Genomic DNA, 13,751 nt, shown 5'->3' on the forward strand with positions numbered 1-13,751 from the left:
GGAATTCTGAAGACAGTGTGGTAAATTTCAACTCCTCCTCTTCAATATTTCATCAAAATGATTGTCTGCATATGGAGTGGATTAATTGTTCATCAACTATGTTATCAACATTTTCTTGTGTATTTACCTTACATGTTATAATCAACAAAATGTAAAGAAAGTACATAGAAATATAAGTTGATCAAGGTCATGTGGTGACATGTTTAAGGTCTGTAGAGCCTAAAATGGGCCTAAAATGGAGGAAATGTCAACTATGTTACCCATCAAGTGTAACACAGTTGACAGGGAATAACACGGTTGACAATGTTGTAAGGGTTTACTGGGTTTATGCTTATTAAGTCCATCGATTAAAAAACATTAACTTGATTAAATTGTTACTACACAGAAATTAAATGATAATATATTAAAAGTGTAATAAGGTAGTAATTACATAAATGCATGATTTGATTTATACTTATCAGGGAAGAAGTCAGCTGATCTGAAACCATTTTTCAACTATTGTTATTAAAATTTTGAATGATACAGGGATTAACTCAACAATATTATCCATACACTGAATAAATCCTTACACTCTAGCTAGACTTAACGACATCATTATAGATATTTTCCATTCTACCCCTATAGCCTACTCATATTAACAAACAATAATTGCATGGATCATTTTGATATGTTTCAGTGATTTGAAATGACAGTTTCCTGATGACATATGTAATTTTAGCCCTATCAATTATGCTACACACTATTTCAAAACAGAGTCATTTCTGGTCTAGAGAGATGAGGTTATCTGCTGCCGAGAAGCAGCGCCAGTACAGGGCTCGGCGTGATGCTGATCCTGAGAAAAGGGCTGCATATTTAAAGAAACAACGAGAAAAGTGGCATGCCTTAATTGCATCTGACAGATTGTAGATTTGTTATCAAAATAAAGTTTTTATCATAAAGCAAGGTTTCTCTCTTCTTTTCCTAATGCTTCCCGTCAACTGTGTTACTTTGTTGTCAACTGTGTTATTTTGTTGTCAACTGTGTTACATGGGATTTTTGTGCCATAATTTGTTTAAATGTTGGCTGAACTGTAATAAAAATGACGGGGGACATTTTTAGAGCGCAAGGTCTGACATAATAATGTTGAATAACTCTAAATTCAACGTAATGTGGATAAAAAAATCCTTGATGATACTATCCCACAGAATATCAATTATCCAGCTTAAAATTCATATTTTAAAAGCAGTTCGACAAACAACCACAAACACACTGAAGAATAGACTAAAGAACTTGCAAACAAATGTTTTATCAAATGCTTAGTATTTCATTCATGTCTTCTATGATACAACTTTTGTCTGTAACACATTTGACAAAATAATGAATCATACGTTTATTTTGATTTAAATATTTAAGTTATCATTTGAGCTTAAGCTTGCCAATTAATGAATTTTGCACATTCCAGTGATATATTATGGAAACAAGTAGAATATTTAGCAAAAAAACACACTGATTTCTTCACTTATAGGTTGATATGAAATGTACCCCTAATTATAGAATGACTATTATATTCAGGCTTGTCAAGACCCATTGTTCCCATCCCCATCCTTTATGATCTGTAGTCTTTCAGATTGGGGAAAACGGGCATCATGGATCCTTCTTTTAGATGCTCATGGTACACTGGATAAACTGTGAGAAGATAATAAAATATAAAAAATACAATAATCCATTCAATTAATGTCATCTTATTTGTTTTTACTTTTTTGCTGTAATGGTGTAATTCTATTAATTTATTACATCAGCTTTCTCAGAAACATTAGCTTTGTTATTACTTTTCCTGTGTAATTTGTTTACTCCACAGATTCTTGTTTGGACTGAGATTCTTTTGAATAAAGACACAACAGAAAGCCTAGGGGTAGTTTATCAACAGCTTAATGAACCCTCACTGTAAGAATACAAAATATTGTTTTGATTCGAATGCTCCCGATTGGATTTGTCGGCCACATTTGTTGGCCGCATACATACAGAGGCGGTCTCATTTCAGAAAATCAAGGAGGACACTCTTCTCGTCTATCCTTGGTTGTTAAGGATAACCCACAACTCATGTCATTTAAAAAAACATGTCAAATAATTCTAGGTCAAGAACCCTCCATATACAAAGGCTGTGTCCTCCGGAGCAGAGCCGTTGAAAATGCGAGTTACGACACTCACGTAGATCTCAATAGGAAGAATGGAATGAGGAAGTAACTCGCATGGAGCGTCCGATAGTTCCTGTAATGACCGCTTGCCCTTCTTTTGTTTTATTGGAAGGCGTCACTAGAGGGCGCAAGGGAACTTAAGAGTAGGAGTTGTAGGACAAGAGAAGAAGAGTCTCACGTGCGTTGCATAAGCTAACTTCAGAGCAGCATTTACAAGTTTATTTGATACGTGTAATGGTGCTTAGTTTCCCCTTTCTTGGCAATAGCGGGACGAGGTATGTTATATTCATATTGCATTTCATGCTATTGTGTTTATTTCTCATTTTTAGGATGAAGTAATTCTGTTTGAGTAAACCACGCTGTGTAATGCTGTGAAGTTCATATTGTTACGTATTGCATACGTGTTTCTTTTTTGTATAGTTTTACGGTGATAGTAAGGTGATAAACAACGCAGTAAGAATAAACTGCAAACACCCGTCAAAACTCTCTGCCTCATGTTTTCGAATGCCAAAGGGGCCGCTACAGTAAAACTCTCCGCTGCGGTTTCATCGCGTGAGTGCGACGGGATGCTGCATCTACTTTAATCGCAACGCTGCTGTTCCTTCGTGTGATGCGACGCGGCTTTTGAGGTTTTCACCACATTGCTGCTGTTTCATGATTGCATGGTGTGAGCAAGATACTGATTATGATGTCCGACGGTAAACGTGTAATCATGTGCATACATCAGAGATAAGTCAACAACAACGCACTGTGGCGCTGAGAGTTAAGCTTCGGATAAAAGAAAGATAAGTGAAACGAGCTGCAGATACGTTATCTTCCTTGTGAGACTGTGTTGAAACTTAAATATTTAAAGGGACATCCTGATATTTAGGTGTACATACAGTGCTCACCCCTGCAGAGGAATTAAGTGTTTCCCCAAGAGAGCAACCTGTCAGATCAAGTTCACGTAAGGGAAGTTTGACAGAGAAGGGCCTAGAAATGCAGAGTCAAAGGGCAAAGAAGAATGAGAAAGCCTTTTACAAGGCTTATGACTCTTGGAAACAGACGGCTAAGGAAACTAGGTCTAAATTAAAAATCCTGTGCTCACGTGAAGATCTTGATAGTCTCCAAAGACACATTCAGTGCAAACTTGATGCAGTTAGCCAGTGTTACGCCCCCTTGTTACGTAATCAGACTACAACTCCAGATATTGTTAAAGGGATTGATGCCTGCACCACACTAACTGCTGAAATCTGTGACTTGGTGAGCAGACGAATGGAAACCATTGATGAGGGCCATAATGAAAAGGTTGTGAAAGAGAGAGTTAGGCAAATACTAAACAAAGATGAGTTTGAATCCATCTTTGGTTGTACAAACACAAATACTGTGATCTCAGAGCAGTCAAGAGCAGAGAGCCAGTCAAGGATTTCCTCCCAGGTTTCCAGTAAGAGGGCTGACGCGGAAGCTGAACTTGCTGCCAAGGTTGAGCAAGCAATGGCCATGCAAGAAATTCATGAGCAGCAAGCAAAATTATGCCAAATGGAGAATGACTGGAAGCTGAGAGAAGCTAGAATGCTAACAGAGATAAAAGAGAAAGAAGCAGTAATGTGCCTAAGAATAGAGGAGCAGAGGAAAAAGCTGGAGCGGCTGAACGCAGAGAAGGAAGTCAAAGTCGCAGCAGCTCGCATGAGGGCGTACAATGGTGTCGAGAGCTATGCTGAAGAGTTCGAGGAGGGACGAGTTAATGAAGCTGACAACAAACCCCATCTTAATCCTGAGGTAGAGTCATTTCATCCTCATCAAACGTTTCCTGAGGTGCAAACGACTCATGAGTCAATGAACGTAGTCCAAGCATTAGTGAACTCTCTAAGTATAAGTCGATTGCCTATTCCAGAGCCAGCGACTTTCAGTGGTGATCCTTTGAAATTCATCGATTGGAAATTGTCCTTTACGACACTCATCGACCGTAAATTAATTCCAGCGGGTGAAAAGATGTTCTACTTGAAAACCTATCTTGGTGGAGAGGCCCGAAAAGCAGTTGAAGGATTCTTTTATCGAAACTCAGAAGATGCATATAAGGGAGCCTGGAAGGTTCTCGAAGAGCGGTATGGAAATCCCTTCATTGTCCAAAGAGCCTTTCGCGAAAAGCTCATGAAGTGGCCTAAGGTAGGAGTTAATGACCCTGTGTCACTGTGGGAGTTTAGTGATTTTCTACAGGGCCGTGTAGAAGCCATCCCACACGTGAAGGGTTTAACCATTCTAAACGACTGCGAGGAGAACTACAAACTACTCAAAAAATTACCCGATTGGATCGTGCGAAACTGGAATAAGATTGTGGTTGAAGAGTTGGACTCGTCTGGGGACTACCCAAGTTTTAAGCGATTTTCAGAGTTTATGCAAAAGGAATCCAAGTTAGTCTGTAACCCTGTTACCTCTTCGCTTCTGATGAACACCAAAGTTTCTGACGAGAGATACCCCAAAAGAGCCAAGGCTTTCCATACAAGAGTTCAAGTTAAGGGTTCAACACAAAGGAGACCAGAAGTTCAACAAGAGTTACAATGTCCTGTTTGCAAGAGTAAAGCGCACAACATTGCTAAATGTCCCATCTTCGCAGCAAAATCCATAGACGACAAAAGATCTTTCATTTGGGAGAAACACCTCTGTTTTGGATGTTTGAAGAAGGGACACATCACCAAAAACTGCAAAACACGACACACCTGTGGTACGTGTGGCCTACGCCACCCAACTTGCTTACATGAGGAACGAGACAAAAACAATGTGAGGTCACTAAAGTCAAGTCCTGATGTAGAACACTCAAGTCAAGAAACGCAAACGGTTTTATCTCATGCCTTGACCCAACATGTTTCTGCAACCTCTAGTATTGTTCCTGTCTTCATCTCTGCTACAGATGAGCCGCAAAATGAAATTCTCACATATGCGCTACTCGATACTCAGAGCGATACGACTTTCATTTTGAAGGATTTCCTTGATGAGCTACATGTAAACTGTGAAGAAGTGAAGTTGAGGCTTAGCACTATGACTACTACTGATACACTCACTACAAGTCACAATATCAGAGGCCTAAGGGTCAGAGGACTCCAAAGTAAGAAATACATTCAGATTCCACAAGCCTATACTTGCGATTTTATTCCTGTGGACAAGGCTTACATACCGACTAAGAAGACAGCATTGCAATGGCCTCACCTCAAGCACATAGCCCATGAGATGCCTCCTCTTCAGAGCTGTGACATAGGGATGTTGATCGGATACGATTGTTCTTCAGCTTTAGCTCCTTTAGAGGTTATCACCGGCGTTGACAACGAGCCCTTTGCACAGAAAACAAGTATTGGATGGAGCATCATAGGTCTATGTAATCCTCATCTTGACAGTCAAGGTAACCAAAGCTTTGTGCATCGAGTTACAGTGAAGGAAGTGTTAGTCTCATCTGCAAACGATGTCCTAAAGGTATTAGATTCAGACTTCAATGAGAAGCATCCTGAGGACAAACATGTCTCTCAAGAAGACATCCGGTTCATACGTCTTCTCAGCGATAACGTTCAGCACAAAGAAGATGGACATTATCAGCTGCCCCTTCCCTTCAAGAGTAGCAGTGCTCCTTCACTGCCTAACAACAAAAGGCTTGCCATGGCACGACTACAACACCTAAAGAAAAGACTGAAGAACAACCAACAGTATTATGAAAGTTACAAAACCTTCATGGAAGAAATGTGCAATAAAGGAGAAGCGGAACCAGCTCCCACACTTTCTGAGGAAGAAATAGCGTGGTACATACCCCATCACGGAGTTTACCACCCTCAAAAGCCAGGCAAGTTGAGGGTGGTGTTTGATTGCTCCGCAAAATTTTGTGGTGTTTCCCTTAACGACACACTTCTTACTGGCCCAGACTTGATTAACTCCTTGGTGGGAGTCCTTTGTCGATTCAGGAGAGAAACCATCGCTGTGACATGCGACATTGAGAAGATGTTCCATCAATTCTTTGTTCCCCCTGAGGAAAGGAATTACCTGAGATTCTTATGGTGGGAGGACGGAGATCTGGGAAGAGAACCACGAGAATACAGAATGGCTGTACATCTTTTCGGCGCAGCTTCGTCTCCTGGATGTGCCAATTTTGGCTTTAAGTACTTGGCAGAATAATACAAGTCCGAGTATCCTTCAGCTTCATCATTCATTCAGAAAAACTTCTACTTGGACGATGGCTTGATGTCTGTCCCTTCGATTCAGGAAGCCAAGAAGCTAATCGTTGAAACCCAAGCATTGTGCAAGCGTGGAGGCTTACATCTCCATAAGTTCAGCTCAAATGAAGAGGAAGCTTTACATTGTGCAGATCCATCTGAGTGGGCAATACCCAACAAACCACTCAATCTCAATCCTGAAGCAACAGAATGTGTTCTTGGCATTCAGTGGGCTGTGAAAGACGATACGTTCAGATTCGATGTCAAACTGAAAGACCACCCTTCAACTCGTCGTGGAATCCTGTCGGTCACTGCTTCCTTGTATGACCCTCTAGGGTTTGTTTCCCCATTCCTTCTGAAAGGAAAGATAATTCTTCAGGAGCTCTGCCATAGAAACATCGGTTGGGATGACCCCCTTCCAGAGGACATAATCCCATGGTGGGAGAAGTGGAAGAGTAGTCTTCAGGAGCTGAAGGATATCAGCATTCTGAGATGTTACCACCCACCATCATTTGGTACCATCATTAGGACAGAACTGCACCACTTCTCGGATGCGAGTAATCTAGGGTATGGTGCATGCTCTTACCTTAGGTTTAAAAATGACCAGAATGACGTACACTGCAGTCTATTGATGGCCAAGGCTAGAGTTGCACCCACAAAAATTCTAAGTATTCCAAGATTGGAATTGTCTGCAGCTGTAGTTTCAGCAAAACTGAGTGCTATGTTAAAGACCGAACTGGAGATGAAGNTTATATTTAACCTTAATATATTTAATAGTAACAACATGTGAACAATTGAAATCATGGTGAAATTAATAACTGAAAGCAAATTGTCATGCTCCTAATCTCATAATTAGATCATCAGACTACAGCCTAGATTTCACAGACAGGGTCACATATTATCTACTAACAATTACAGAATGAATATTTTGAAAAAATAAATTACTTTTATTACACGTTTTGCAGTGTTCTCATTAAACACCAAAAAGGTCCTACAGAGAGAAAGACATTACAGAATTTATAATCAAGTGTTTGCTACAAATCAAGTAATTGATTAGTTGTGTAAATACGGATCTCTACTACAAAACATCTTGATTGTAGAAACCACTACAGTCTTGAAACTTATTTTTTTATTAAACTGACACCATAATATTGATCCTGGACAAAACACCTCGAGCTAGGCAAATGAAGCTAACGTTAAACACAACATTAGAGACTTTTAACATTATTTTGGGCAAGAAATAGATTAATACATTATAGATAACGAGTCAAAATGCAGAAATCCTATCAGCCTTGATCGCTTTTTGTCCCACTTCTCACGTGCTACCCACATTGCATCTCAAGTACCTTGCACTGCACTTTGATAGATGTTAAAAATGATATATCTACTAGACATATGCTCCCAAGTCCCAACGTCTAAACTGAATACATTTCTCCCAAACAAATGTATATACATACAGTGTGCAACATCTAGTATTCAGAAAATATTCAGTAAAGTAACTTACACCTTGTCTACAACACGTGTTCGGCGCAATGTGATGCAACAATAAAAAATATCAAGAACAAGGTGTTTGTCGTGAGGACAGCATTTCTGTTTATAATGATTTCTATAGTCCTATGTCACGTCGCATCGTGCTGCTCACCTGCGGGGCAGATAGGGTGTTAGCGATACCAGCCTGTAAATCGCAAACGTAAGGTCGCGCAAGTTCAAAACTCTATTATTTCATTGCCTTCCTGTTTAAAAACAACTGAAAGACAAACATTGCATTATTGAATATATTAATTAAAGTAAACTTCCAACCTACCTTCCATAGTCGGATGAGAAAAACAAGATCGTTCAAGACAAGATGTTAAAAAATGTTGGGTCCTTGAAGGAGAAATTATACATTGGCTGAAAAAGAGTGTGTAGACAAGAATTTCTGTGTTGTTAAGTTAAAAGAGGGTACAATTCTGAGTAACAATTTGGAAAGCAAAAAGACCAAGGAAAATAGACTCAAATAGTTTTGGTATTCCAACTAACACCCATGTTCACTTACCAGGGCTCTAGACTGCGACCAAAATCCTTGCAAATGCGATCGTTTTTTATACTCATTTGTCCTATTCGTAGGATTGGTGCCAGTGCGTAAAACAAATTTTTGTCCCGCCAAAGATTTATTTTTCATTGCATGTGATTTATGAGTAGTGAATGATGCGCTTGTGATAAGTGAGCGAGCAGAGAGCTCATGCACTCCCTCTGTCTCCAAACTAAAGTGTGTGTTTGACTTCATTCTGTGTTGCGCAGACCGAACGGCATAAAAGCATTGTGGGACAGAGCGCTCCATCTCACGGAACATTGATGTCATATTCAGCGCTTAATGAAGTTTTCAGAAACTGTCTCTCTCACTCCCTCACACGTTTATCAAAAGCAACGTCGGAAGGCAGAATCAATGTTTCACGTGGCGCATTCAGAGAATATTTTTAACCGAATTACAGCTGGGTGTGAATGTGCTCAAAAACATGTTGCCTTTTCTCCCCTGACAAGTGTTCCACACATGCAGCTGACATAAAGGAAACATCCTATCCAATGAAATGTTTTCCTTGTTAACTTCTATCTTTTGCGATGTCCTAACAGCTGTGAATAACAAACAGTGCGTCAATGTCCACTAATGTACGATTTGCAACGTAATGACTCATTTGAACATATTCATTTTGTTGAAACAACTCATATATCAAACACTGAACTCACAAGACTCACTGATTGAACCCATCAAATCAGTCACTCAAAACACCCCAGAACACAAGCGTGCTTAGACCATTTAACAAGCATGGTTAGTGTAATGACCGCTTGCCCTTCTTTTGTTTTATTGGAAGGCGTCACTAGAGGGCGCAAGGGAACTTAAGAGTAGGAGTTGTAGCACAAGAGAAGAAGAGTCTCACGTGCGTTGCATAAGCTAACTTCAGAGCAGCATTTACAAGTTTATTTGATACGTGTTATGGTGCTTAGTTTCCCCTTTCTTGGCAATAGCGGGACGAGGTATGTTATATTCATATTGCATTTCATGCTATTGTGTTTATTTCTCATTTTTAGGATGAAGTAATTCTGTTTGAGTAAACCACGCTGTGTAATGCTGTGAAGTTCATATTGTTACGTATTGCATACGTACTGCTTGAGTTTAATTTTATGTTTCTTTTTTGTATAGTTTTACGGTGATAGTAAGGTGATAAACAACGCAGTAAGAATAAACTGCAAACACCCATCAAAACTCTCTGCCTCATGTTTTCGAATGCCAAAGGGGCCGCTACTGTTCCAAATATTGCACTGAAGCCCATTCATTTCAGTGTATCCCAAACGCATTTGCTGTACAGATGGTAAAATAACTGCATGTTTTTACATTTTAACGAGTTGGCAGTTGAAATTAAATGTTAAAATTAAACACAAAGACTGCTCTAAATGTAGTCAACGTAGTAATCAGTGAACACCCTGTACTAATATTTAGCTAAATGTATGCAAACACAGTTGCTGTTATCTGTCCAGCTAAAATCCATTTAAATAGGTTGAAAGCACGGATTTGTTTGGAACTATTGAGGGCTCCACGAACCACGTGACCACACGGCGGCGAGATCGAGTGTCATAACTCTCATATTCAATGGCTCTGCTCCTGAGGTCACGTTGTCCTCCGAAGGAAGCAGCCTTCGAAATGAGACACAGCTAATTTTATATTTTAAATGCTTACATCATCATATTGAAATGCTGCCATTCCCTGTTGGACCTGGTTCCTCTTGCTGAACAGATCTGATTACAGGACAACAAATGGATGAACATTTTTCTCATTTATTCAACTCATTTCATCCTCTTTATATGAAAAGCATTATTTACATACAGAATATAATCACAGAGACATTGAAAAAGTAGAGAATAACTTACCAGTCAAGCTCCTCAGTTTGACACAGCAGGCAACATAATCATCAAATGAGATCTTTCCATTAGAGCTGAAACGCTTTATTATGCAGCTCATGGTTTGAGGACTTAACCTGTATCCTGCACAAACATCACAAATAATCATAAAATTCACATTCAATTCACACGTTTAAAGGGGAACTCCGCCGAAAAATGAAAAAAAAAATTGACTTTCAAAGATCAGAATGACAGTTATGTTGCTGTCTATGGGTGGGAGTCAGAAAGCTCCCGAACCCCATCAAAACTATCTTAATTTGCGTGGCAAAGACAAACGAATGTCCTAGACTTGTCGGACGACTTGAGGGTGAGTAATTCATGGCAGAATTTTCATTTTTCGGTGGAGTTCCCCTTTAAATGTACCAAGATGTAAATCCCTATCTATTCATACGTTTTTTTCCATTTATTACATTCAGGCTGGGTGATATATATTTTTTGTAGCTGTGCGAATGTACTTTAAGTATTTTACACACAATCACTAAGAGAAGACCTTTGTACTACAGCTGTAAAGGCTGGGCTAATGTATATTGGCTCCAATTACTTTAATATTAAAGAGATCCACTACAGGGAGAAATGACAACAGGTATTGGGGCACTTGGGTTCGAGCATGGGTTCTGATGCCATAGCTGCACATCAATCGGTACAGGAGAAACAGTGCATCCTCCTATACAATGTCTTCTCTTTAGATGTCCGTTCAGATGTATACTGCACTAGAGCTGTAATCGGGCCTTAAAGGTTAGGCCCGACAGTGCCCGAGCCCGACAGAATTTGGCCCGAGCCCGACAAGTACATTTTGATTGTCAGCTTTTTAAAAGCCCGAACCCGTTTACAGCCCGACATTAGGCTATTCAAATGTGTGCACGCACACAGTTTTTGTCAAGAATGAGTCATTTATACATGTTTTAACATAATTTATTAATGACTAACGTAGGCTATATGCCACTTTGAAGTTGGAACAAAGAAATAAAATAAGTCCACTGTAACATCGTAACATCTCACATATCCCACTGGCTCATTATTCTCATGCACATGGTCAAAACTTTTCCACACCTCAGACTTCGCTTTAGTTGCTGGTGCAACCAAAACGTAATCGCCAGAGGCAAGCCTCCGTTTCACCTCCTCAGCATCCATTTTCGCATCTTTCTCGCGCTAATTGGAACGCATCACATGACCGCTCATTTACCACGCAAGCCCGAGCCCGGCCCGAGCCCGTGTAAAATGATAGAAATTAAGCCTGAACCCGACCGAACCCATCGGGGACAGCCAAGATGGCTGTCCATCTTGGCCAGGACACTTCTGAAAAAAAATCTTTCCCATTTAAATAAAGGGAAATAAAAATGTGTGCAGAAATGGTGTTTTACCCATAGAGGAGACAGCCAGGTTCATTTCCTGCGAGTCAACTGTGCCGCTCATATCTCTGTCGATGCTCATGAAGTGCTGCTTCCATCCACTAAGTACTGCCCACAACTCCTTAAACTCATTGAAACCCATGGAGCAAGACATGTCTCTCTGATAAGCAGCTAAGTTATGTAAGATAACAGTTTTAATTCAATTACAAATGACAGTACATTCAACATCAGGGCACTGTAGCAAGATGCAAGTCTTTAACACCTTAACATTGATTTGTCTCAGTGCCTCATTAAGGATACATCAAGCATGCTGATCATCAGTCTACATGTCTCAAGGTTGAAAGCTGTAAAACATTGAATGAGTGTTAAAAAGTTATATGTTCAATTAATTTAACTAAAGCATAACTCTTAAAATCCATTTAAAATTATAATCGTAATCCTAAATTATGAAAAATGGACAATAAATAACAAATAAATAAAGACACGGATATGAACTCTTACGTCTGTAGCCACCAGAGAAGTTGGCCTGAGTTAGACAAGTTTGAAGTTCCTCTGCAGATATCTGACCATCCTGATTTAAACAACAAAATTATAAATATTATATTATGAATATACTTTAATATTATAATCGTACTTTTGCTTTTTACTTTTGAATTGGAATTCCAAATATAATGCATTATATATTGGTTTGTTTATCACCAAACCCATTCGTAATTTCTTTAAAACACTTTTAGATTAGGTAATATAGCACATTCATTTTTTATAAAGTATTTTTATAAAGTATTTGTGTTCTTTTGAAGCTTTAGAAGAGATCAGAACCATACACTGCCATTGACAGAACCAGAAAAAACCTTGAAGAACAGTGAAAAGCCATAAGGGGGTTTTGACTGAGCATGAGAGTGAATAAATAAATTTGGGATGAAACATCACTTTTGGCAGAATATATTCTCTACAAAATGAATGAATTAAATATAATTTGTGATGTGCAAGTGTATAGAAAAAAAGAGATGCTAAAGCAACAAAAGAAAGTACAACCAAAAGTTCATATTAATAGGAAAAAACAGTCTAGAAAAGAAAATCAGATAAACTGTAATGATGAAAAGGTCTACTTTCTACCACTGTCAAGACCTTTATCAGACATCAAGAACAAATCTATCAAAGTCACTCTTACATTCAGCAACAGGGGATGTGCAAAATTACAGAGGCAGATAGTCTGTACAACACAATCTATTGCTCATTTCCATACAATCACTTCGGTAGAGCAAATGAGAGACCAACTTACATGACCAGCAACTGCAGCAAAGTATCCATACAGAGGGTCCTGCTGCTGTTGTCCAGGAAATCCACTTCCATACTACAGCAGAAATGGGAAAGAGGCTGGATTTAGTCCCAAACATGACCAATTGTTCATAATGTTCATAACATTGTGACATCTCATAATAAAGCATAATGTTCATTATGGTTTGTGGTGAAATAAACACTTTGTTAGGTACAAGTGTCTCTTACCCTCTCAAAGCACAATCCTCCCTACTTGCATATTATGCAAATGAGACAAGTGACACTTTCTCTTTAACCTTTTTTAAGCTTTGGTTTTGGGATGTGAGAGGACAGAATAATGAGGAGAGGACCACAAGCCTCGAACTTGGGTCACCCAAAGTATCACCCAAATATAAAGTGTCTAACTTCTTACAATAACAGAACAATTAAACCTGGTGAATGCAATCACATTTTTGAGGAAAACATTTTTTTACTTTTTACACAGTAGGCCTAGTATACACATTTACAGCATGTATCTTAGTGACACACCCAGCTCAAGTTACAGTATAGATCAGCCTGTAAACGACATCTATGGGTGTTTAATGCTGCTGTGTTAAAGGCTAAAGTTTAACAGTTCGTTAGTACAATTCGTTTCGTCACAGGACAGTGACGTAAGATCTTACCCCGACGGCAGCTGGTGCACCATATCCCTGAAAATTCATGTTTAAAGGGCTTCACAGGTATCTTTACTTCGATTCTTCTTCTTGTGATTTATGCCGGTTAGCAAGCCTTGCCTTCACTACGATTCCGGACAACCAGATGCTCTGGTTAAAGTGCGTGAATCCCCGCCCTCTTCCGGTATGGGA

The 13,751-nt window shown here is 39.3% G+C and overlaps 1 protein-coding gene across 1 annotated transcript; it reads right to left on the reverse strand.

The window, feature by feature from the left end:
- Window positions 1-765: 765 nt before the first annotated feature.
- Window positions 766-13,729, reverse strand: sri (sorcin). The gene is made up of 8 exons (XM_057339375.1): window positions 13,569-13,729; window positions 12,911-12,982; window positions 12,130-12,199; window positions 11,929-11,972; window positions 11,641-11,788; window positions 10,250-10,363; window positions 10,059-10,117; window positions 766-1,665 (listed from the first exon to the last, which is right to left on the reverse strand). Exons 1-8 carry the CDS (start codon window positions 13,605-13,607, stop codon window positions 1,639-1,641), a joined length of 573 nt encoding a protein of 190 aa, XP_057195358.1. The 5' UTR covers window positions 13,608-13,729; the 3' UTR covers window positions 766-1,638.
- Window positions 13,730-13,751: the final 22 nt, after the last annotated feature.

Source organism: Triplophysa rosa, linkage group LG8 (genome assembly GCF_024868665.1).
Source record: "Triplophysa rosa linkage group LG8, Trosa_1v2, whole genome shotgun sequence".
Lineage (NCBI taxonomy): Eukaryota > Metazoa > Chordata > Actinopteri > Cypriniformes > Nemacheilidae > Triplophysa > Triplophysa rosa.